The sequence below is a fragment of the Ambystoma mexicanum genome, chromosome 5p (assembly GCF_040938575.1).
Source record: "Ambystoma mexicanum isolate Mex_15411 chromosome 5p, UKY_AmexF1_1, whole genome shotgun sequence".
Classification (NCBI taxonomy): domain Eukaryota; kingdom Metazoa; phylum Chordata; class Amphibia; order Caudata; family Ambystomatidae; genus Ambystoma; species Ambystoma mexicanum.
This window is the reverse complement of record NC_090930.1, coordinates 1,363,002,165-1,363,028,589: the sequence shown is the minus strand read 5'-3', so window position 1 is coordinate 1,363,028,589 and position 26,425 is coordinate 1,363,002,165. Positions and strand designations below refer to the sequence as shown.

General features: G+C 46.1%; 1 protein-coding gene across 1 annotated transcript in view; it reads left to right on the top strand.

The window, feature by feature from the left end:
- The window catches only part of DNAH5 (dynein axonemal heavy chain 5), a 4,235,244-nt gene that overhangs the window by 1,100,616 nt on the left and 3,108,203 nt on the right, over positions 1 to 26,425 (top strand). The window contains exon 17 of the mRNA XM_069613779.1: positions 203 to 348. Coding sequence (XP_069469880.1) covers positions 203 to 348 — 146 coding nt within the window. The remainder of the gene's footprint in view (positions 1 to 202; positions 349 to 26,425) is intronic.

The window sequence follows — 26,425 nt, the reverse complement described above, 5'->3', positions numbered from 1 at the left end:
GTAAAGTTTGCCCTAGCCTGATGTAATCCTGAATGTCATTTTTTATAAGTGATACATAAAGGGAGTACTGTAAAAGGTAAATAACACTCTTGCAAGCGTTTTACAACTCTTGAAATCAATCCATAAATCGATGATGTGCAATTCAAAATGTTGTAGCATGGTGACCATCATACTCTTTTTCTCGTCCTTACCTTTTGCATAGGGGACCTGGAGCTATTGCTTGATCGAGCAAATGATTTGATGGAATTCCGAATTGATGCTGTCCTTTTTGAAATGAGTACAACAGTGCTTTGTAATCTCTCGGATGAAGAACCACGTACCTGCGATGAATTTCTTCAAATGACAAAGGTGATTTAATGTCCTGCTTCACACCTAATTTCTTTGCTTTTGTACATTTTATTCTTTCTGGACAGATATGTTCTCCTTTTTGGATGTCAGACATGGTCAAGAACTGCGGTTACTTGTGCTTTCATCTAAGGCTGGCTGGGAGTTTTCACAAATCTCAAATATACCAGTTATGTGTGTGGCTGATTTCAGACGCAATCTGCTGGTTGAAGAGCTATGAAGACTGTACATGTTTCCTTAATGGGGTTATCAAGATGCAACCTAAGAAATCAAAAGTGGAGACATGACAAAAATGAATACATTATTTTCACTGCAGGAAGGAAGATAATAGGAGAAGTAGGCAATAAACCCCTCTGGGGTGGCAGGCATTACCGGTCCGGTAATGGCACAGGGCTCGGGTTACAGCCCAAGCAAAGCACAGGAGAGAGGCACTGTCTCGCCCTCAGTTAACCTCACGTAAGGCCAGACTATATTTGATCGTGTTTCGTGACCTTACAAGGAAACAGTTACCTGGTTAACCTATCTGTTCCTTTGTTTGCACGGCACACAGCCTCTTAATCCCCAATATGTTTGTTTTCTAAACTTCTTCATTACCCTACGGATATTTGTATTATTCCTATAGCAAAAGTTTACGGAATATTCTTTTTCACTAAAAGGCTTCTAGATGGTGTTGCAAGTATATCCCAAAACAAAGGCTAAGAGCAACAAGAGGTAAGGATGGAAGCAGGGGTGGATTTCTCTATGCCAGTGGTTTCGCAAATGTCTCCCCCTTTGCTACCTTCATACTATGCAGGCAATGGTAGCCCACATCACAAAAAAACATACTATTGACTTGTTCATGTTGTCATTCAGATTTAGCAAGTGTGAGGTACAGAAGCAGGATATGTTGCTGGAATTCAACTTCATTTATCAGCTGGCTGGCTATAGATTGTTACATTGTGCCAATTCCAATGGGCTTTAGAGATGTAAGCTCGCTCTGCACGCTTTCTGCCCACCGTCCACTGACGACCGCATCCACCATGGGCTTCACTTAAGGGACACCAGCAGCCTAAACTGATCCAGCCTCCAGCAGCAGATGCAGAAAGAGTAGGTCATGTAACTTCACCCTTCCTGCCAATTTCCACTGCTGACCACACTCAAACTACTGTGGCCCACCACACTTGGTGCCACTGCTGCAAACTGCCATAAAATTACACTGCCCAAACAATCTGCACTGTTATATATGTTTTACCTAACCTTACATTGCGCCACCTCTAGTTTGTGCTACCCTGCAGCTTAGCATATATATATAACCACTTATCCTGCCGCTGAATGACAAGCTTTGCTGCATGCCATCTCTATAACAGATCGCTCCACTCTCACCACTTCTGCACCCCAACTCATGTTCTGTCCCTCGAATGCAGGTAAACCCATTTGCTAAAACCAGTGCGAATGTGTGTGCTCTCAATTAGATACATGCTTTCTCAATCATTGTGGTGATTTTCAAATCTAGGTGAACTAAATCTGCTAAAGTTAGTGAATGTGCTTCTATTAGATACATGCTTTCTCAATCATTGTGGCGATTTTCGAATGTAGGTGAACTAAATCTGCTGAAGTTAGTGCGAATGAGCTTCTATTAGATACATGTGTCCTCATCTAAGATTGTGATTCTCAAACTTAGTCATATAAGTGTACTCTATCACTACTACTACACTAGCTCAGTGCCTACCACCTAACTGCCCCACCCAACATGAGTAAGACAACTAACACCCTGTCTCTCATTATCACGGCCAGCCTCACTATCATCATGGCCTCCGCTACCTACAATACCAGCCCACCTTTAGACAGAAACATGAGACTTATGTCAAGACTACCATGTATCTATGAACCGAAAAGAAATCAAACAAACAACACTACTGGACTCGTACCCACCCCCTGCCACTCGGCCAAGCGAGGGCAGGCAACTGATACATCCACCCCAAACCTAGAGACTGCTCGACAGAATAATCACTTAACCAACCCTGCTCAGAATCCAAACGCCAAGAGTTCTCTAATGTTAAAAGGATCTCTCATTAATGCTAGATCTATGGTTTCCCATGCCACGTACATTGCAGACCTATTAAACAATGGTAACCTGGACCTACTGGCCATAACAGAAACCTGGCTCCACGGGGCTGCAGGACCCACCCTGATGATAGCCATACCGGACAGCTACCAGATCCTTAGGGTAGATGGACCGAATTTTAAAAGAGGTGGCCTAGCCATTATTTATAAAACCTCCTTGCAAATTAGGCTTGTCACCTCTCCCTCGTGCTCCTCCTGTGAATTACTCACAGCAAAAGTGCTGCTATCTCACAACCGCACGTTGACCATCCATTTGATTTACAGGCCTCCGGGACCATTGGGGACCTTCGAAGATGACCTTACCAACCTTATAATGAACAACTCTCAAAACCCCTCCCAAACATTGCTGCTGGGTGATTTCAATATTGGTTTTAATGACCCCGATAACAAACATGCTGACTCTATCGTAGCCCTACTCAATGACCACGGGCTCACCCAAAATGTCCTCGCCCCAACTGATATTAAAGGCAGAACCCTCGACTGGGTATCTGACCTCAACTGCAATATTGCTATCACCGACATTGTCCCACAAGCCTGGACGGACCACTATCTAATAAACTTTACCGCCACACTTGACCTCTTGAGCCCCAAAATCATCAACATGCCACCACCCCTCTCTACTAGAAGTAAAAAAGACATTACCGCAGAAAAACTAATCCCGCTCCTCCTCCCAACCATTAATAGCCTTGACAACAACACTGACCCTGACACTCTAGTAGACACCTTTAACAAAGCTATGACCTCCGCATTAGACACCATTGCTCCAATTAAATTGCGCAAAGGCAAGCAGGATGCTCACCTGAATACCTGGTTCACACCCCAACTTAAGAACCTAAGAAGAAAAAAAAGAAAGCTCCATGCCATCTGGCGTAACTCTCCTACCGAAAATAATAAAGCTAAACTAAACCAGCTATCCAAACTCTATAAGAAAGAAATCACTAATACGAAAAAAAAACCTCTTTAACGACAGAATCACCAAAGCTAAGTCAAATACTAAGGAACTCTTCTCAATCCTCCATGAAATGGAATCCCCTTTACAACCCATAGACACTACTCCCAAGGATAAGACATGGTGTACTAACATACAAACTGCCCTATCCATCAAAATCACTGCCCTCCAACACAAAATAACACAAAAAAAGGACTCTCTGCCTCTCCCTGATCATAATCCACCCCCCTCCCCCTCCAATCCAACACTATGCCTCCTTTCAGTTTCAAAACCATATCGGTTGTGGACACGGAAAAAGTGATTCTCTCACTGAAACCGTCTAACTGCAAGGGAGACAGTTGCCCAGCGCAAATAATAAAGGATGCAGCTAGGGATCTAGCACCCTTCATCGCAAAACTCATAAACTCCTCCTTTAAATCCAATACAGTACCAACTAACCTTAAAGAATCCTGGGTCCTCCCCTTACTTATAAAACAAACCCTTGACCCTTCCATCCCCACTAACTACAGACCCATCACGACAGTGCCTTTCCTTCTCAAAATTATTGACAGAGTGTCATACTTACAAATCCAGGACTACCTGGAAGTTAACCACTTGCTAGGCACCCGACAATCAGGCTTCCGCCCCCTCCATGGCACCGAAACAGCCTTGCTTGACCTCAAGACTAAAATTGAGGAGCTGAAGGATAGCGGAAAAATGGCCCTGCTTCTCCTACTGGACCTGTCGGCCGCCTTCGATCTGGTGGATCATGCAGTCCTATACAGCCACCTCAAGATTGCTGCCAATTTCACAGGGGAAGCTATAGCATGGGTCCAATCCTTTCTAGCCAACCAGACTATGAGAGTCTTCTCAACATCAACTTGTGCTGATCCGATCCAAATAACATGCGGAGTCCCATAGGGCTCCTGTGTTTCACCCACCTTGTATAATATCTTCACCAAGCCACTGTTTGATATGTTGGACAGGCTGGGCATCACCTACACAAATTATGCAGATGATACCCAGATCCTCATACCCCTTTCGGGCAACTATGAAACAGACCAGGCCTTGGTGAACAAGATATACATCCTCATTCAGGCATGGATGGCGACCCATGGCCTCTGCCTGAACGACGATAAAACTGAGATTTATTTATTTATTTGCATTTATAAAGCGCACAGCTGCCCTGGGGCATGGTGGCGCTGTTACAAGCGAGCTTACTTGACATAGAATACAGCGGGCAATTGGTTACATTCATTGCCAATGTTAGAGGTTACAGGGAGACAAAGAGCGTAGGTACAGTGGTTAGTTACAGTAATAGTAATGGTTACCTAGAACATTCTTGGTTCAAATTTACTTGAACAGGATGGTTTTCAGTGACTTTCTGAAGGACGTGAGGGCGGTTTCCGCTCTTAATTTAGGTGGAAGTGAGTTCCAAGATTTTGGAGCTAGAACTTTGAAACTTGAACCACCAGCTCTGACTCTGTTGAAGTTGGGAACAGAGAGTTGGTTGGTGTACAGATTCCTTTTAGGTCTGAGTGTCTGGACTTGTAGTATTCGTTCGGACAGATAGCTAGGGGCTGATTGGGAGATGCATCTATGTGTGATAGTGAGGGTCTTAAACTGGATGCACTCTTTGACAGGGAGCCAGTGGGCATTCTGTCTAGCTAGAGAGAGGTGCTCCCTCCTGGTTATGCTGAGAGCAGCTCTCAGTGTGTTGTTTTGGGTTGTTTGCAGTTTTTTTATGTTTCTGGCAGAGGTGCCTAGGAGGAGGACGTTACAATAGTCCAGTTTAGCACCTATGGTGGCCCTGGCAATGTTGAGACAGTTTTGTGTGGACATGTGAGGTTTTACAGCATTGATTATTTTGGTTGTCAGTGCGGCTGAAGAGGAAATATAGCTGACATGTCTCTCCATGGACAGGGTTGAATCTAAGTAGACTCCAAGGTTTTTACAGCTGTGGAGACTGTGATAACAGAGCTTTCAATTTTGAAGTTACTGTATTTACTGTCCAGTTTGTTGAGAGTTTCTTTAGGGCCCAGTATAAGGATCTCTGTCTTGTCTCCATTGAGACAGAGGCTATTAGCTGCCATCCAGGCCTGGATGATAGCGTATGTGCTTTGTAGGGTTTTGAGGTCTTGCTCATAATCCCCAGATGACGGAAGAAGAATTTGTGTGTCGTCAGCATAATTAGTGAATGTTATGCCGGATTGTTCTAAGTCGTTAAAGAGGAGAAGGGTGAATAGGTTGTATAGTGTGGGGGAGGTGCATGATCCTTGTGGTACTCCGCAGTTAATGGGGGAGGGGGTGGCTGGGGCTAGATCTGAGAATACCCTCATGGCTCTGCCCTCCAGAAAGGATAAAATCCATGTGGTGGCCTCACTGGAGAAATGTGCAGTGTTGGTGAGGTGTGACACTAGGATTTTATGGTCAACCAAGTCGAACGCTGCCGACAGGTCGAGGAGCAAGAGTATGGCGCATTTGCCTTTGTCCATATTTCTTAGGAGTTGATTTTTTAGATCGAGGAGCGCAGACTCTGTGCCATGCCTAGGGCGAAAACCGGACTGTCTTTTTCCAAGGATGTTGTGTAGTTCTAGATAGGCTTGTATCTGTAGATACGCAGCCTTATCCAAGATTTTTAGCAAGAAAGATAGTTGTTATAGGCCTGTAGTTGTTGGGTGAGTCTGGGTCAAGGGTAGGTTTTTTTAGTAGTGGTCGAACCCATGCTTCCTTGAGGGAGGTTGGTACGGAGCCCGTGGCAAATGATGCATTGATAAATGCTGCGATGAAAGGTGCTAGGGATTCAGCACAGTCTTTGATTAGATTAGCAGGACATACGCCACCTTTACAGAGTGATGGTTTTGTTTGTTTAATGATGAGTAGAACTTCCGGGGTGGTTACCCTTCTAAAGGTAAATGGCGGTATTGGGATACTGTCAGGCTGGGTGACAGTCTTGGAGTATGGCGTAGTTTGGTTCATGTTGGGGGGCTTAGGTAGGTTGTCATAGTTAGTTTTGATTTTTTTTTTAGCTCAACTTTGTCCAGCAGGGCCTTCTGGATGGCATTGCACCAGTTCTCGTCTTTGACCGTTTGGTGTTTGGATGTAGGAGGAATGACTAGTTCATTGAAGATAGCGAATAGCTCTTTCGAATGGGATTGGGCATTGTCAATTCTTGAATTGTATGCCGCAGCTTTAGCAGTGGCTATAGCGTTTTTGTATTTTTTAGAGATAGCTAGGTATGAATCACGTGAGGGAACGGAAGGGCAAGATTGCACTTTCTTTAGAGCATGTCTTTTGAGAGTTTCAAGTCGTGTAGCTCTTGGTTGAACCAGGAATTGGCGTGGAGGAGTTTTTTGACTTTTTTATTCTCTAATGGAGCAATTGTATTAATAACTTCTTTAATGGTTGTGTTGTAGAGTTCGATCAATTCTTCAGGGTTATTTGACGTAGGTGATGCTAGTACTGAAGCTTCTAGGAGTGGGCAGATTCTTTCTTTGGTGAGTAATTTTTTGGATCTGGCTAGGGCCGCTGGCGTGGGAAGGGTCTGTGTAGTTGCTGCATTGGTTGGGATGTAAAAGTGGATGAGGTGGTGATCCGTCCGTGGTTGAGGGGTGTTGGAGCTAATGTCTACTCTGCAGTTGTGGTCCGCTAGCCAGTCTAGTATACGACCTTTCGTGTGAGGGGTGGAGTCAACTTTATGGATGAATTGTATGTCCTGAAGGGCTTTGGCAAGGGTTTTACTGTGTTTGTCTTTGGGGTCATTGAAACCGAGGTTAAAATCACCTAGGAGTATGGATTTGGTGTTTGGTTTGAGGTTGTTACCTATGAGGTGTAGGAGGTTGTCTTGGAAGTCTAGAAGCGGGCCTGGGGGCAGGTAGATGAGGTGCATCGTCATGGTGTCGTTGGGTGTGAAGGCAATCTTTACTGATAGGGTGTCAAAACTCTCAGCCGACGTGGATTTAATTTGTCTCGCTTTAAGAGTTTCTTTGATTATCAGGGCGACCCCTCCTCCTTTGTGTGCTGGTCTATCTTGTCGGAGGATGCTGTACCCAGGGGGAAGAGACTGGCATATAGCTGTTCCGGAAGCCTCATGTAGCCAGGTTTCTGTAATGGCTAGAGCGTCTAGCTCGAGATCAGTGATAAGGTCATGAATTTCTGTGGCGTGGGCTGGCAGTGATCTGGCATTAATTAGGGCAAGTTGGATATGAGAAAGCTCATGTGTGGGTTTGGCATTGGTAGTGTTGTTTTGGTGTGAGGTTCTCGGCAGTTTGGATTTGGTGGTGGGGGTGAATGTGGTGAATGTGGTGGGTGAGGGGGGTGTCCCCAACATGTGTTTGAGGGACCTGGTGTGCGCTGTGGCTGTGCGGGCTCCTAGTCTAGTGTTTCTTATGTGCACTGGTAGTGTGTGCGATGTAGTAATGGTGGTGGGTTTGGGCCTGTGGATGGCTTTGGTGGGTGGTGGAACTAAGGAGCGGTATGTTTGGTGTTCATGCATGCTTAAGGCAGGTAGGAACGCGGTAGGCGGGATGGAGTCCGAGCTGGGGAGCCTGTTTGGTTTGAGAGAGGCCATGTATAGAGTTTGGCATAGGGGGCTGCAGATGGACTATGTGGTTGGGCTACTAGCAAAGGGTGTTAGTCATGCGGTTAGGCGTGCTGGAGAGCAGTACTGGAACAATATAAATACGGCTCTCAAGGCAATTACTAGTGCAGTTCTCTGTGCAGTTATCAATGAATGCAGCTCTCAGGCAATTACTAATGCAGTTCTCTGTACAGTTATCAATGAATGCAGCTCTCAGGCAATTGCTAAAACAGTTATCTATATATTTGTCAGTGCTGGTCTCAGAGCAGATATTAATACTAAGTCATCAGGCGGTTTGGCTGAACCTAGAGGCAGTGATTAGAACATTGGATGGACATATACCAGTGACGCTAGACGTGTGGGTGTCAGGCGAGGCATATTGTGGGTAAGCGAAGTCAGATTGGGTACCTTAAATATATTTGGTCGAGCGGCTCAGCATTGGGGGCGGAAGTGCGTGTGATCGAAGGCACATAATGCAGAGTACATAATGCGAGAGGTCAAGACACGGAAAGCTTTTTATGTTTAAGGTACACGCTGGTATGACAGGAGGGGGATATCTTACCCCGTGCTTATGCGAATACCGATGCGAGGATCCGTAAGCTGGGCAAGAGGTGAGGCAGGGATTCTGGCACTAGGCGCGTACTGGCTGCGGACAGGCTCGGGACAGGCACCTTTGTTCGAGTGCCTTCGTTCGTACGTCCGGCTCCGCCTGCCGGCATCTGGTTGATTCAGAAATGGCCCAAATTAACCAATCAGGTGACCGGTGCAGGCAGCAGGCGAATTCCAAAGCAGGGGATTTTCTCAGGAGAATAAGGCCGCCATCTTGGCCAATGTTCTTCCTCGTGGTGTGAAATGGGGGCACAGGCTCTATGCTCCACAAACAGCGAGCAGCAGCCTCAATCCGTGGTTGTGTAGCAAGCTAACGGTAGCTTGGCATTTGCAGAAGTAGTGAAGCAGAAAATTAACGTTCCGCCACGTGTATTGCAGGGATGAGCTTTTTTATGCTGTGATGCGGGCAGCCTCGCGGGCTTACCTGAGTAAGGGAAAGCTGCTCAGAGCTCTTCCCAGGAGGCGGACACTGCTCCTGCAGTGTCAGAGGGGGCTCCTGCTTCTTACTGGGGACATCTAATAATGCTCCTCGGACCCCCCTCTAACGTAAAAAAACTACCACCAAAATACACTTCCTTCAATATAGATAAGAACACCATCACAGTTCTGCCTGTAGTAAAAACCTTAGATTTCTACTTAGACTCCGCCCTCACCCTCAAAAAGCAAGTTAGCTCCCTTGCCTCCTCAACAGATTACACTTGCATGCTAATCCGTGCTGCCAGACCTTTCCTCTCTAGTACTAACTGTACTACCCTGGCCAATGCATTAATTCTGTCTAGACTAGACTATTGCAACGCCTTGTACTCTGGAGCTAACAAATATATCACAGACAAACTACAACGACTGTAAAATAATGCCCTAAGAGCAGCACTGAATGTCCCACCCAGAGACCACATCTCTATACTTGGGAAACAACTTAGCTCCCCCATACCTAGCGGAAACAATTCTGAGGAAATCCACAATCTGACCTACTAGAACCACCAACTCATTCATGCTTGAAACCCCACGATTTAAGCTTTCCACGGCTGGAGGAACCAGCTTCCCAGTCAAAGCTGCGCAATATTGGAATACACTCCCAATTGACCTTAGACGACCACTACCTTACACCAGCTTTAGACACAGCGCTATTAACTGGCTCTGCACCAACGACCCTTAACCCTAGTCACCTCACTACCCCTCTGGACGCACTGGCCTAGCCGGCTTCCTACTGTCACCTGGGTCAGCGAGCTCTAATACCCTACACTGTATTATATGATCTGCACTTGCACATAAATATTGTATATGCTGTATAAACCTATTGTAAATAAGTGGCCCTGATTTGTACCTAATCAGGTATTCCCCCCTGTATTATATACTGTATTCCATTGCATTTATGACTGTACTGTACCCTATCTACATGTATGTAATTGCCTATAACAGGTACTGTAACTAAGTCTCGAGAATTCTTTTTACTGTTGCGCCCGTCTACCTGAGGGTTTGGTACGCATTACCAAATAAACAAACAAACCAAACAAACAAACCAACCCATCCCAGGCTTCATTTACGCAGTCTCCTCTAGGCATCCTTATCACCGGGCATCCTCAGTAAAGGATGTACGAAGACCGGAATGCAACCCACTTGTCTCTGTACATGCCTGCTAGGGCCAAGGGCCAGACCCTCTGCATCGCCCTACTAGTAAGACATAACCATTTGTCTCCTACAAACCCAGCTCTTCTCCAAACTCTCCAGGGACCACTCAGGCGAACACCCTTATCCACACTGGACATCTAACCCGGCCAACCCTCTCCAAATCCCCCAACTCACATTTGTGGTACCTTCCTAGATGAGCTTACAGACTTAGTTTCTACTGCTTTTGTCTCTAATGCGACCAACAGTTTCCTTGAAGACTTCAACCTCCTTGGTTCCCAACCAAGCAAAAACACCAGAGACGCAATACCTGCTATAATTACTGCCCATAGCCCAATGCATACTAGCTCCTATAAAACACATTAGGGCTAATATCCTAGACCTCATCATCCCCCCTCACCCCAGCTGCCTGGACCCCATCTGGATTTGACTAGACAGACTATGCAGACATCCCATTCTCCTTATCACAGTTCCTGACACTGGGGTTGGGATGAACACCCACTAGTGGCACATCGCTCCTTCAAAAACATTCCAATGCAAGCACTGGATAATACTTTCTCCATCTTCGCCACCTCTGCAAATTTCACGTCGTTGTTAGTAACTATAAACCACACCACAAAGGAGTTGGCTGATACTTTTTATCTGCACAAATTGTGCCATGCCAGAACCAAACTATCCGCCCCCTGTATAGTCAAGAGCTCTCTATCAACATCCGGTCCATTAGAGCTTGTGAGAAATGCTGGCGCAAGGCCCACGAACAGGATGACCTTCTATCCATTATGGCCTTAGGTTGCAAGCAATGGACCCTCATATTTGAAGCCAAGGCTACTTATTACACCACTGTCAGTATGGCAGCATCTAACATGAGCAAAGCATTTTTGCAGCAGTCAAACACTGCTCCAACCGCGCACCAGACCCAGAGGTATCTGAATCCCAGAATTACACTTGACATATCTTGCAGACACCAGGCTTTCCAGATGGGTTCACTCGATTCCAAATGCCACCCATCATCTGTGGAGTCCTTCAGAGTTCCATTCTGAAACCACTAGGCTCACTCCAAAATGAACATGGATGACCCTATCTTTGTGATACACCAGTACGCAGATAATACACAGTGCTACATAAGGTCAAGTGCCCACAAGATAACGCTCGCCTTCGCTCAATTCTTGCATCCATTCAAACAATGATGCCAAGTGCCTATTTACTGCTTAACCCCACCAATTCGTACTCCTGAACTACCCCTCCAAGCAGGACCTATTGCAAGTTGGCTGGAAGAAAAACGCTTGGATGGGTGCAACCCTCACCTCATGCCCTTAACAAAATACGTAGACTTCATTGTGGATTTCAATCTATCCTGCCAAAAGCATTAAAAAAAATAGCTTAGTATCAGATCTCTCTGCTCTGCAAGATCAAGCCCTTCCACCCACTACAAGACTAACCAATGGTGTTGCAGGCCATAGCATTCTCACATACTGATGGGGTAAAACCCTCCTTTTGGGGGTCCCAGCTGCTTACCACCTGCCCCCCTCAAAGCAGTACACCACACTGTGGCTCCCCTCCTCACTGGGTCTAGGAAATATGGCAGCATCACTACTACCTTTCACATATTACACTGGCTCTCGATCCCGGCTAGAATCTGGATTGAAATAGCATGCCTTATCTAAAAGGCAACTACCGCATGTACATCTGCCTTCCTGACAGCCAAACTAAACATATCAGGTGGCACACGGTAATCTCGAAGTAAGACCATTTCCAGACTGGAAACAAGACTGTCTCGCAAAGAGAACCCTAAAAAACAGTCAATTTAATGCTACGTTCCAGTCCTCTGAAATGCTGACCCGGTTGCAAAATGTACTTCCAAGTCTCCTTGTGTTTTGGAAAGAACTGAACACCTGGCTCTTTCAACAACACCTTGGTACAACCTAGATCTAGATTCTGGTTATCGTGTGCACACCTCCATCCGTATATGCAATATGTATTACTAATCTTTACTTAATGACTTGTTAAATTCTCAAAACCATTGTTTTGCTCTAAACCCTACAGCAAGTTAGGTTTGCGTTATAAGAATATATTACAATAGTAATAATAATAATAAAAGTAAAAATGTACATACTTATTGCAAATTGTGGAGGGATATAAACTTGGCGTCTAGGAACGGAATACGGATGGTGCAGTTAATTGTAAAATTATCTAGTTTAGGATTTATTGGTAAACCCATGTGCCCTGAAAAGAGAATTGAATTACATACATTGCAGTATAGTTTGGATCTAACATGAAATGATATGATACATAAAAATACTTCTTGCAATAACCATAATCAGAATTGATTAAATATAGGCACATTTTCTATAAATTCACAGGAGATGTTGTGATACCTACAAAATGTTTTGGCTCCATTGCCATTATGATAAATTAGGTACATGGCTGTTGTGATGAGTTCACTGAACACCCCATGTTATGTGAGAAAGGCGAACCGATGGGGACTGGGTTAGTCCGGCCTCTATCCATCCTTGCACCCAGAAGGTGGAGGGATGGGATCCCACGACCGGTGTGACAATGCCAATAATCTGGCCTCGTCAAGAAGGGATGGGATCCCCCCTCAGCCGGGAGCGGGAGGCCTTCCAGAGAAAAATCCTGAGCCAGTCCTCCCCCTGAGGTGGACGGTGGCAGCTGAGAGGGGCCCAGGTCCTGTCCCGCCCTTTGTGCCAGCATGCTTCTATGCAGGTCATTCTTATTCAAGGTCAGCTATTTGCCAGTGTCTTTCTATTGTTTCTGTAGCTCCAGAATTAGAAGTTCAGAAAAACCATCTAACAGATGAGAAAAAGGAAGCATTGCCTGACAGCTGCAGTTATCGGCCGCAGAGAGAGAGAGAGCGATGGAGAGAGCAACTGACAGGAAGGGAAGCAGAAACGCAGTGCAAACATACCCCGAAGGCAAGGGTGCATCGCAACAAAGAGAGAGGGAAGTTGCTTCAATAAGTGGCAGCGCCGTGAACCTTGCAGAGCTGCTGAACAAAGCAAGCCCTCACAACAACCCAGATGCCTTTTAGACCACCAGCCACCGAGAGGGGAGAAGAACTCACCCTCCACTAATTGACTTACCGGGACAACCTGCAGAGCAGGGTCCCAAAAAAACATGAATTCTGTCTTTCCCGGGCCGCCATCTTCAGTACACAATAAGCCTGTGTGGAAAAAGTGGGTGTAGGCATCGGGTGAGCAAGCCAGAGCCAGATTGGACAAAGAAAGAGATAACTATAAACCTGGAACAAGAAGAATGAAGTGTGGGTTATTCGGGTGAGGTCAGAGGTGGCGGTGGAGCACGACAAAGAGAGCAGCAGGAGGGAAGAAGGTGCGGCGGACTGCAGAGACAATATGTGGAGCAGGTGAGGTATTAGCTAGAGAATGGAAGTGGTATTGCAGGAGTGTGTGTGTGTTTGTGTGGCATGCGTACAGAAAAGTTAGTGTAAGGAGTGTTTGTGAAGGGATGTTACTGGATGAAAGAAAGGGTGTTTAAGTAGTGCGGAGGGTGGAGCAGTAGAGGGAGGAGGAAGTAGTGAAGTGGAGGAGAGAGTAGTGGAGCAGAGAAGGCGGTGTAGTTGAAGGGGGGAGTAGTGTTATGTGGAGGAGAGAGTAGTGTGCTGAAAGAAGGAGAATGAACATCAAAGGGTGGAGGAAGACCTTGGAGGAGTGAGAACATCGAGGGGACAGAAGACTAATGGGATGAATGAGGTGAACTGGAGGAACAGTGAGAGTAGAAAAGAGAGAGATAAAAGTAAGCAAGTTAGACAGGGCCTAAATAAAACAGCATATTTGCAAGGCACTATCCAAACTTCCATAAGAACACAAACCATTGGCTAGTGTAGGGAGAGTTAGGAAATCGCAGAGGGAGTCTAGTGACATAAGATATTCATCCTTCTGGTCATCACTGCTAGCTGAAGATAGAATTAAATAGGGGCCAACCTTCTGTATCTACTATCCTGCGGTCAGGGACTCCTGGGTTATGGTGAAGATTCTACACTACACTAGAGAGAGAGGGATGTCCATGGGCCCCCAAAAACGATATATATATTTGTGAAAATGTGTTTGTATGTTCCGGGTTGGCTCCAGCCACATAATAGTTGGTGGGCTGAAATGTTGGCCGAAGGTCGGCATACCAGTCTGGGGTGTACTGGTAATAGTGAAATTTGACCAATCCCACCTATTCGCACTGCACAGGGGTGGAGCAGGTTCCGGCTCTGTGCTATCAGGATAGGCTGTTTCGGGAGATTGAAGATTTTTTTTATTGACACAATAAAAAATACACAAGGGTATAGAAGACCCCCACGTGCATGTCAGCCATAGACCCGGGCAAAGCCGGGTGGTACCGCTAGTTTTAAATAAAACAATTTGAACTGTCTCATAGACTGGGAGCGCTTCTTGAGCCATCTGTGACATTGGCCTCACTTTCAAGGCATGGTATTTCAACATCAAGGGTGTGTCCAAATTGGTGCAAATCCATACAGCAGGCTGTTTAAAATCTACTCAAACGTAGCTAAAATATGGCTAGTGATATTCCCCAAACTGGCTGCATGCACACAGGGCCTTTTATAGGGTCCTGATTGACCAATTGGTGTTTTTTCCAACCAACAAGAAGTCCACACATTTTAGTAAGGGATAACCAGATTGGCTAGTTGGTTTATTATTGGTGTAGACACATTTTCCAAATGGCCGCAGTTTCTGTTGTTTGCTAACCTTTTGATGTGTCTTGCAGGCTCTGTGCTGCAAAAATACAAAATGGGGCTTTTTGCAGTCCTCTGAGATTCTCCCATATGTTTGGAAATTAGAAAACAAAATGAAAGTAAACAGCAGCTTTTTTGATGTTAATGTGCACCCAGTCCATAGGTCCTGGGAGAAAAACATCTCCTTTTAGCCCTTTTGGTGTGAACCACGGATGGTTTGGGGGACCCAGGGCTTTGCGTAGGCCATGCGCCTGGCCAAGTAACTACCTGCCATGGCTGCAGGGCATGGCCATGGTCCAGTGTTGGTGGTTTGGAGACCAAGAGCATGACTGAGATCAAGTCCTAGAGAAGGGGTCTGCAACCTTTGGCTCTCCAGATGTGTTGGACTATATCCTCCATCAGCTATGGCCGGCATAGTCAATGATGATGGATCATTGGAGTGTAGTTCAAAACATCTGGGGAGCCAAAGGTCGCAGACCCCTCAGCGACCATCATGCACTGATAATGACTGTTCCATGTCTCTGCTCTGGAAGTATTTATTGTGCATGTCTTCATCGCGAATTAAATATCTCAGAACTCTTTCCTTTACTGCCTTTCCCAACCCGACCAGTGTCTTGGAAGTGGGTTCCACCACTGTAACCCCTAACCCCTGTCACATGCTTCCACAAAGGGAGGGTTCGCCCCTTTGACTCCTCACAGCCTCCAACCGCCCCAACCTTTCTCCCCACACTTACCACTCAGCAGAGGTGTAGACAGTGTAGGGCCTGAGTGGGCAAGGCCCACCCAAAATCTATAAACGCCCACTCAGCAGCTGTGTGGGCATTTACAGATGTTAATGTCACTGTGGTGGGCGCAACTACATTAGCCTTAGGCCCCGCTTGTTAGACAATCCTGGGTAGGCCTCTGCCACTCGGGTGGGAAAAGGGCTTCCTCCGTCTCTCATCCCTTCAAGGTCTTTTGTCTATTCCAGGTCCTTTGCGCCTCACCACTCCCTCTACCCACCCCCTAACTGCTCACTCCCCACTGACTCACAGCGCACCTCCCAAACCCCTGCTTAATCGCGCCACCTTTGCAGAACTGTGAAGACCCACAATGTAAGAGCATTGCGTTAAAGACACCTCCCCTCCCCCTCAAAGGTGGTGCAGCAAAGACATGCCACCCTAATAACACCACATATTTCAACGCAAATTACTTGCTGTACCCACACTTCAACCAACCAGACTTCAGTAATGAAAAATAGCACAAAGAATAACCAGCCTGTTCTCGTTTGACATTTAAGTAGGAGCCAACGCAAAGAAGCATAATTGGAAACCAGATTTGCAGCACAACAAAATCTCCAAAATGTAGTAGTTATGATTCCTAAAGAAAGTTCCATAACTCATTCACTTCATGGAAGATATGTTGTGAAGATTCGTCGAACCAAGCCAAAGTTAAAAGCATCTCAAAGGTTACCTTTCTATGGGGAGTCCAGCGCTATTGCTGATCATGTGATAGAGCTCCAGTGGTGATTCTATGTTGAGGTTACATGCCAGTTTACATCTGACTCGCCCCCCCACCCCACACACACGCACACATACATACACCCTCCGCCGCCCCCAATTGACCCACACACACCAACTCTCTTATCCTAACCATAACTGACCTCGTCGGATTTAAAATGACATAAGCAAATGTTCATAAAAAAATATATATTGCCAGAATGTTCCATTGAATGGGAAACTAATCACAAAATACATAAATATATTGCACATTGCACGATATGGTGAAATAAATTCAGTCTTTCAATTTAACACTACAGACACAACATCCAATAGGTTCCGGAATCGTCACGTCAGTTACATAAACACTTTCTTCAGGGACAACAGGGTGGATGCATTGCTGCTAATGTTGAAGTGGCAGATTTAAGACATTCTCTGTTCACACATGAAGACACGCACGCATTTGTTCTCATCCTGCCAAGCTTGGTCAATCTTCTGTTGTACGCTGTGATTTTGAACTTCGATTGACACGCAGCCATACGTGAAAATAACAATGTGAAATGATGGAAACTGCTGACAGACACACTCCACGTCAGCCCTTATTTGACACATAAGCACAGTCTACCCATGATCATTCCCACTGACATTTAGAACGAGCTCATACAAGACCTCGAATAGGCCATTTTATGATCGTATTTAGCCCTGCGATGTCTATGCCAGTGGATGTTGTACCCTAGATCTTCTACCATTCTCACGCACAAGACCAACACAAAGCACTGTAGTCAGTGGACTCACGAGTCCCCAACGATGCACAATGTGAGGGACACATCTCCAGCCAGTAAAACAAAAACAGGCAATGCGCCAATATGTTTTACATAGAGACACACTATGCAAACACGCAATAGAAAAACGTCACAGTGGAAGAAACTATAGCCCTTACAAAAATACAAATACACACACAAACAGGGCCTACCCCTACATAAAAAGCAATCCTTAGCAGAACCCAAACAGTTATGCCTACTACAGCGCTGGTAAGGCATAAAACAACACCCAAATTGTTTCACAACATGTCAGCCAAGTAGTTTCCAATCACACAGACCTCTGCCCAACTGTGACCATGCATAAGCATGCAAGTTAGTTCGTCACAGCCTCACCCAAACTCATGCATCTATGAATTTCATGATTGCCCTGCACGCCTTTGTGCACTTCACCCCTTGCAAAAACACGGGACTCCCCTCAGCACGAATGCATGCACACCATAATAAATATACAAGTCTACAGCTCCATTACAAAAGCATCACAAACATACTAAAGGGGTGCATAAAAAAAGATTCAAGTAAAAGACCCTCCAACCACCCTCAAGCATGAACACCTTCCCAAATACACAACCCACTTGATACACATTCTTTCACCACTAGAAGAACCCTTAACTACACCCAGTTTCACATTGCACCATCACAGAACTCGTTATCTAATGATATGAAATTCTCATAGCCATTCATCTAACACTCTGTCATATCCATCCCAACACAATTACCGATAAACACATTTAATTTGCAATATGTGCCATTAGTCCGCAGGAATCAAGTAAACATGAAGCAAAAGACCTAAAGAAACATGCATTATAGGTCCTTATCGCATGAAAAAATATCAGAAACATTGCAGCAATGCTTATTCTAAAAAACCATCAGCAATTAAAATAATTAGAAGATATTGGCCCTACTACAAGTATGGTGGTAAATCTGGCTCAATTACTGTCAAATCAGGAGTGGACGGGTGCGGGCACCAACCATCAACAGTAACTGTCATTTTAGCCACAAATGGCAAATTCAGCAACAGCCATCTTTAAAAACTCAAAATCACCTTTTTTGAAGTGCCACCCGACCCTGGAAGTCTACCAAAACAAGTCAGGAGGCATAGGCAAAGATGCCCAAAATGGAGATTCACAAGCTCAAATTCAGCGAGGCAGAGTTCATTATGCCCTCTGAGGCCATTTGGAAAAGTTCTATGGGGCACAAAACCGGAAGACCTCCTGCCAGTGCAAAAATGTCATTTGCGGTGAGATGTGGGACAAGGTGGTGCCTGTGGGGACTGCACCACGGGACTGTAAGGACCTCAGGAAGAGGTGGAACTACCTCAAAGCCAGGATCTGCACCCTAGTACCCACCAAATGTAGGGAGACAGCAGCCACTGTAGGAGGGACAGTGGAGCCGCTGCAACTCATTCCCTGTGAGGAGACAGTGAGCAGCATACTGCACATTGCAGGCCTGGAAGGGTGTAGGATAGATGGATATGAGGTTGGACCCAGCAGCCAGGAAGACCCCAGTGAATACATAAGTGACTCAGGCCTGTTTCTTCCCAACCCTAACAGAATGTCAACCTACACACTTGCAGTCACCCTGCAGACCATTAGGCAGCTAATGCACAAGCAACACAGCAAACACCTTAAGACTATACATGAGGATGCATGGCAGATGATAACCCCCAAAAAACCCACATAGAGAAAGAGGAGGCCCTTCATGTAGGACATACATCAGAAACATGCAACAATACGTATCATGGACTGACAATGAATCCCATAGTGCATCAGCAAACCCTGTTGGCAGTATGCAACTCACCCATGTATACAGAGCACATGTCAGCCAAGCAGCCGCCACCCTCAAAACGCATTGCACAAACCCAACAGCTGCTGGTGGCCTGGCCCCAAAGACAACAAGTGCAACAGATCAGTAGAGGCAAGGCCTCTATGCTCAGTGTGTTCCACCAAATGTTGCACTCATACTATGGCGGGTTACACAGCACACCTCAGCTGATAGGATTACTCATTTGAAATACAAAAAAGGCCCTGATGTATATGGGCACTCATGACCTTGCTCAACCGTAAAGTTCATGAGACCAAAGGCCAGCCAAGGTAGACATTCTCAACATTTAAGAATTACAACCAATCATCAAGCCAGTTACCTTTGACACTGCCAGGCATTTTAACAAGCCCCTTTTGGGACCACTCTGCTCTGCCCACCCAGTGTTCCCAGTGTCTGACTTCTAAACTGCATGAAACCACCCCACGACAACATTTCCAAAGGGTAATCATGCTATGTTCCTTGTCTCCCAACAAGCATGGAAGGGCCCAGCACATCTGCCGCTCCTGCAAGTAGTAAAGAAATGGCACAGGCTCATGTTGCATGGTCCAGTATTGCAGCCCCCAGAAAGTCAAGTAACCACAAGGACACTTCTAGGACCTGACAGTCCAAGGGCACTGCTGAAACCACTTGTGGGGGCACAAGCACACCTGCAATGGTTGTGTCCACTGAATCGGCCATAGGGCACCCTGCAGGAGCACCTCCCATACAGCCACCTCCCACCACTGGTGGCACCAAGTCTGTGGTGCAAAATACCTACCCCACCTCAGACACCTTTAAGGAAGACTTGGTATCAAACAGTGAAGACAGACACAAGTGATCACAGTTCAAGGGTGTTTATTGAACTTTCAAAAGGGGTTGGGAAAACGCCTGTCTAATCCTAAATCGAAAGATTGGAGCAAGCTTTGACCATCAAATAATAATAACAGTCCTAGTAGAGTCTTGTCAAAATTAAAGGGCCTATACAAATGAACCTATTGCCAATCCTTACTGCTAAATACAAATGCTGTGGGAAACAATGTTATGCAAAAGAAAAGTGTTCAAGAAAAGATATGTCAGAATAGTTGAGCCGCAGGCTTCCCTTCCCCATATTTTCCAAACGGGACAAGGCGGCACACTTGAGCTTAGCACACACTCTGGTTTCTCTAGCACAAGGAAGCAGTTCAAAACCTCAGTATCAGGACCTTCTGTGCCAAAGTCTCTTTGTCATTCAAAAGTCTCTTATTACAGAGGGCCTGATGCGACAAACAAATGTATGTTAACGTTCCTTCTCAGGATTTCCACATGTACACATTTCTCGGGTGATTCACTGTTCACCCAGGGTCCCCCTCCGTCAGGCTCAGGCCCACTTTAACACAATGTTCTCAATTGGCCTCCTTCGATCTGGCTCGGACCACTTTATCTCATTTTTCAATCTTTCCTTTCTGTATCAAAAATCAGAGACTTTCGACTTTGCTTAGGGTTTTGCTTGACCTGTCGCAGGACCACTCTGATTCACAAATTCTTTCTCCTTACAATGATGAAAAAACAGAATTACTCCTTGTAGGTTCACAAAACCATTCAACAAACTTTGTGACTCCTTCAAAACCTTCACTATTGATGGCATCACCATCAATGTCTCCAAGGAAGTAAAAACATTGGGCATTTACCTTGATTCGGCTCTCCCCTTAACTAGACAAGTCAATGCCAATGCCATCTGCGACAGCTTACATTTCAAAGTTCATCATTGCTTGTAGACCTTTCCTGTCATCAGACAGCTGTATTACGCTGGTTAGAGCTCTTATCCAGGTTAGACTACTGCTACAGCTGCAATATCAAAAAACTTCAGGTGATTCAAAATAATGCTCTAAGAGCAGCCTTTAACATCCCAAAAAACAAACACAACACATGACGATATGAGACAGAATGCCCACTTGTTGCCAATCCACGATCAAATCATATTCAAAACCCTCTCCTTGACACACAAATGTCTATCCAACTCAGCCCCCAAGTACTTATCCAACAAATTCTCTAAAAACCAATCCAACAGACCCACGCACTCAACCCATTTGCATTTACTCTCCATATTCAGATTCAAACTGCAGAAAGCAGGGGGCAGCAGTTTCCCAGTGCTAGCCGCCAAATACTGCATTGCTCTACCATCTTCATTAAGATCTGAATCTTCCATTTGGTCCTTCCGTAAAAGCCTGAAAACCTGGCTTTTCACACAAGAGCGGCTAAAGTATTTTTCTATTACAATTCGGCCTAAACATCTACTCTCCCCAGCACCACTTCACCGCAGGTATGACTCTGAACAGAATTGTTAATCTATATCTTACTATGCATGTATGTATGTACTTTTTTGCTTTACTTTAAAAACACAGCGCCTACATGTCTGAACAAAATTTCTAACCTATACCTTACTGCGTGTGTATGTATGTACTTTTTGCCTTATTTTAAAAAACCAGCGCCCAGATGCCTTAGGGTTTGATGCGCTTTACAAGTGTCGAACTAAATAAACTCTTTAACTTTCACTTCTCGGCTGGATACCTTACAGAGAGACCTTTGATTGAGCACACACGTGGTGCCAGATCACTCTGTCAATGGTATCGTATCTTTCCTTTCAAAGTTCAAGCATTCATCAGCAGTTTAACTTTACTTGCATCTTTCATCACACGCATTTTAACAATGTTCGTTTCAGTGCTCGTTATACAGTGTTTCTGCTTGCAACCTTAGCTTCAACACAGACCAGTCTGGTATTGGTCTCTTCAATTCTCCTGTTGTGTTGATTTCTTTGTTGCTACTTTGTTCTTGAAGCAAAGGAAAGTACCACAGTGGATGCTGCTTCTTTCTGACTTAATTAGTCATGTAGGAGGAGCAAGGGTATGTCCGACACACAATGCTGGATTATTCAGACTGGTTTCCTGGCCCTAAACTGTCCAATCTCGAGGTCTCATGAAAGTAACTGTATCTTGCTAGATGGGTCAGGGGAATTTCCCTCCTTGCAAACCGCTCATTGTTCACCCTCTTTCACCCCTTCTTCAACTGCCATTTCGAAACTGCTGTTTCCTTGTGTGCTTTACCTCGCTCAGAGTGTGCTTTCGTGCTCTGCCTTTTATCCATGTGGGGAAGTTTAATAGAAGTCAGGTATGTGTTAACGGTCAGTAATTGCCTGACTTCGCCTGATCATTGTAGTGGGACACCTCAGGTATACTGTTCGGTATTCGTCTGTTTTCTCCCAGAGAAGGTTGTCTGTGTGAAAGTGTTTGTGTAGGAAAAGAGGGGTGTGTGTGTGTGTAGAGTCCCTACGCATCCTACCTGGTAGGGTGGGGTAAAGGTGTCACAGGGAAGGGCATACCGCGTCTCACCATCCGGTGTCCCACTCCTACTCCCTGAAGACCCCTCACCCAGGTGATCCTCCCGCACTGGTCAACTCCCAGGAACTGGATCCAAAAGCGATGGCCGAGTCCTGGCCACCTGGATGACAGATCCATAGGACTAGTGGGTGAGACATCTTCTGGTTTCTCACACACCAGTGAGGCTGTCTGGGAGGCCACTGTGCAAGACACAGACACCTTACATGCCCACAGTGCAGCACCTATGTCAGGCACCACTGACACTGCTACACTAGCTGCCCCAATGAGCCACGTGTCAATGGACTCCTCTACCCTTCCCAGCATCTCACCTCTTCGCACCAGTCCCTCTCCCTGTGCCCCTGTGCACCATGCAGAAGACACTGACTTCCCTCCAGAGGATGAAGGTGCAGATTGAGTACAGGCTTCTGGCTCAGCGGGAAGGTACTGCCATCTTGCACCGAGCCCAGTTCTCCAACACAGACACTGCCATCTGGGAGAGACTCCCGCAGATTGAGCAGCAGCAGGAGCGGATGAAACGGATTGCTCAGGAACAACTGGGCCACTCACATCAATGTGAGATGCTGTGCGTTGTGACTCCACGAGAGTGGTAACTGCCCTGGATCATTTGTGTCACCATGCAGCAGATGGTGCAGCTAGCACAACACTGATGAGACAAAGGGTTCAGGAGTTGGCAGAGCACATGTCTGCCACAAATGAGAATGTGTTACGGGCCACTACTCTCACCCTGCAGCACCTCAGTGGTGGTGAACCAGCCAGTTCAGTTTCAGCCACCACAACAGAGGGATCTGTGGCAAGCACACCACCAAGGCGCTTGCAAAGATGTGGCAAGAGGAAGAAGAAGTAACTGACTGCACACCACGAGGATGGTGATAAGGGTGTGGGGAGAGTGTGGTGTTTGGGAAGAAGGTGTGAGGAGGGCATGGTGTTGGGGATAAGGGTGCGGGAAGGATATGGTGTTGGGGTTGACGGTGTGTACATGTAAAGCAATTTACTGTTAACTACAGCCACTGTATCCAGTGTTTATTTTGTTTTAAGTGATGCATGTGCATTTTGTGAAAGATTACAGTACAATGGCAGGTTCAAATGTGTGGAATCAAAAAAAGTTGTATATTAGGTTCTGGTGGACAATGCATCCTTTCCTCACTTCCTCACATCTAGCCTGAGATGCTGTGTTGTCAAATGCAACCTCTTCATCTTCAGAACCCCGGGGTTTGGGGCCATTGTCCACATGTGGTTCCACCATATGCAGCAATTGTGCATATGACAACTATTTCTTAAACTTTTACTGGACTACATATAAGTCCCCCACCAGTCTGGTGAAGGCATCTGAATCGTTTTTTACCTTTAGTGGTCCAAATGTGCGCTCATTGCATGTTCTGGTCCTCTTGTGTGCCATTTTATAGGCTATCTCCTGAGGTGTGCCTGAGTTCCTAACAGGTGTCATCAATCAGGGTAACTGTAGATAGCCTGAGTTACCTACAACAGGTAGAAAGGACAGTGTTGAACATGACTGTTATTTGTCAAATTGCACGTTACAATTTCTATTGTGCTAGTGGCCTTTGTGTGCTGACAAAGAACCAATAAATAAAATAAACATGTGTTGTGGATGGCACCCAGACATCACTTGGAGGAGTGCATTGGCTTTCAGTGGCCACTGGCAGAAAATAGCAGTGTGTCCTGAACCCCATCATTGTTCATGGGTTTCGGTCTGTTTGGGTATCACCCCTGAAGGTGAGACTATGGTGATTGTGCTGGTCCATCTACTGGTCTATCCCGATGCATTAGCAGGAAATGGCTTGTTGGGTTTGACAGGGGTCTTGATTGATGCAAGGAATCTTGTGCCTGCTTTCATGCATACCAGGGTAGCCTGTAGAGTCTCCTCAGTTAACTACATGTCCAGCGGAAAGTGGGTAACGGGCATTGCCTATTTAATGCATCTGGGACCAGGCATTATGGAGCTTTTGTTCTCATGCCTGTCTCCATATGTGCCTCTGTTCAACATCATTGTCCGATTTTGTGGGTTCAGGTAAACTGGAAGGGCACTGTTCCTCAGGACCATGGCATTGTGGGTGGCACCCGGAAATCGGGCACAGAAGTGGCTGATGATGAGCTTTGCATCACATGTCATTTGAATGTTCATAGAAGGGTACTGTTTCCGGTTCCGATAGACCATCTCCACTGCCTGGGGGGGAACTCATGCCACATGTGTGCAATCCACTGATGCTTAGACATTGGGTAACTGGGTGGTAGCGTAGAGCTGCACCTTTGCAGCGTGCAATTGAGCCTGGCTGGTGGTCCAGGACATGTGCCAATGGGCATGCTTTATGAGTGCATCCAACACTTGCTCCAGCACTTTGGAGAATGTTTACTGGGACATGCTGTGCAGCATCCTAACAGCGTGCCGGAATGTACCCGTGGCACAGAAGTGGAGGATGGACACCAGCTGCAGCAGGAGTGGGCTGACAGTTATGTGGGTGATGGTGCTCTGAAGATCAGCTTCAATCAGAGACAGCAGGTCTGCAATGGTGTGCCCGTACAAGTGATACAGCGTGACTAATTGATTATCAGTCAGTGTCCAGGGAGATGGACAGGCATGTGGAATTGATGGCCTCCGGATCACGCATTTCCTCTGCCTTTGTGGTGCCTGTATCCTTTCTCACTGTGGCCTTGCATGCTGCCGCAGCTCAATGAGCAGTAGAAGCTTGTGGATCCTGTGGTTCATTTGTGGTTGTGGCTGCATGTTGCTTGGAACCATGCTTGGGGAAGGTGTGGGCCCTTAATTCCTTATTGGTGGGAATTATTAGCACCTGTGAAGTCTTTCATCGCATGGATGCTTTTACATCCACTTTTTAGATGGAGGCAACTGCACTGTGTTTTTGGCAGAATTAATGCTAATTTTTGGTGGCATTTCGGAAGTATTTTCCTTTGTAATATGGCAGAATTACCATTTTTATTTCTGGAAGTAATTTTGCCGGCGGAATTACCCCTGCGGCTAATTCCACCAGTTTTCTGCAGGAATTCTGCCTGGGGTAATTCTGCCAGTGCTAAATCTGTCAGCGAAATTAACACATTTTTTCTGGCACCTCTAATTCAACAGAGTGGTAAAGGTTGCAGCAATTGCGTTACCACCACTTTCCACTTAACAATTTATAATGAGGCCCATTAAAAGTTACAAAACACATGGTCTACATGGTCCGCTCTGGGGAGGCCGGCCACAACCTTGAACTCTTCCCTCTCCTGGAGCCTTTGCAGAACCTATAATGGACCACAATGAAACAGGAAGGTTGAGATAAATAGTGATACATGCAACATAATTGTGCATGCCCACCTACGGATCGGACTGCTGGCCATTTTAGAAGCTGTGCCACGGCGTCACTGGAACATAGAAAAGGCAGCCAGGAAAGGATGCATAATGACAGTTGAGCAGTAAAATGGTAGTGTCTCAGCAAATGTATTGAATGCCACAATGGTGGATGAAGACTGCCTTAAACTAGCTCTGCCCCCTCTCCTTGCAGCAGTAAGCCTAAAATACAAACTGTGTGCAACAAAGACAATGGGCCTCATGCCGAGTTTGCCGGTCCAGAAATAAGGGTGCCAGTAAGCTCACCAGCACCCTTGTTTCCAGAACCAGCAAACTACGGGTTTGCCTGCCGGTGCCGTTGTGCTCAACAGGTCTTACCCTGCCGGGCACAGCGGTCACGGTAGGCAAAACCATCACCGAAGCACCAGCACCATTGTTAACAGTGCCGGTGCTTCCGTGTCCCTACACCCATAAAGTCCTATTGTACTCTGTGGGAATGGGGTTAACAAAATTACAGGTGCCTGACATCCCGGCCGCCAGACTTGAATTAGCCTGTGGCACCAGGAAGTCAGGCAACGGTAATTTTTTACGGGTCCGGCGGCAAGCCGCTGATAGCACTGGCAGGGTTACCGCCGGACCTGTAATGAGACCCAATATCTTCCATGAGTTGCATAGCGGTGGGAGCATTTTTTTTCATAGACCTCTGGGTGGGGAGGGTGCGTGGGGGGGTGTATGCATAGAGTG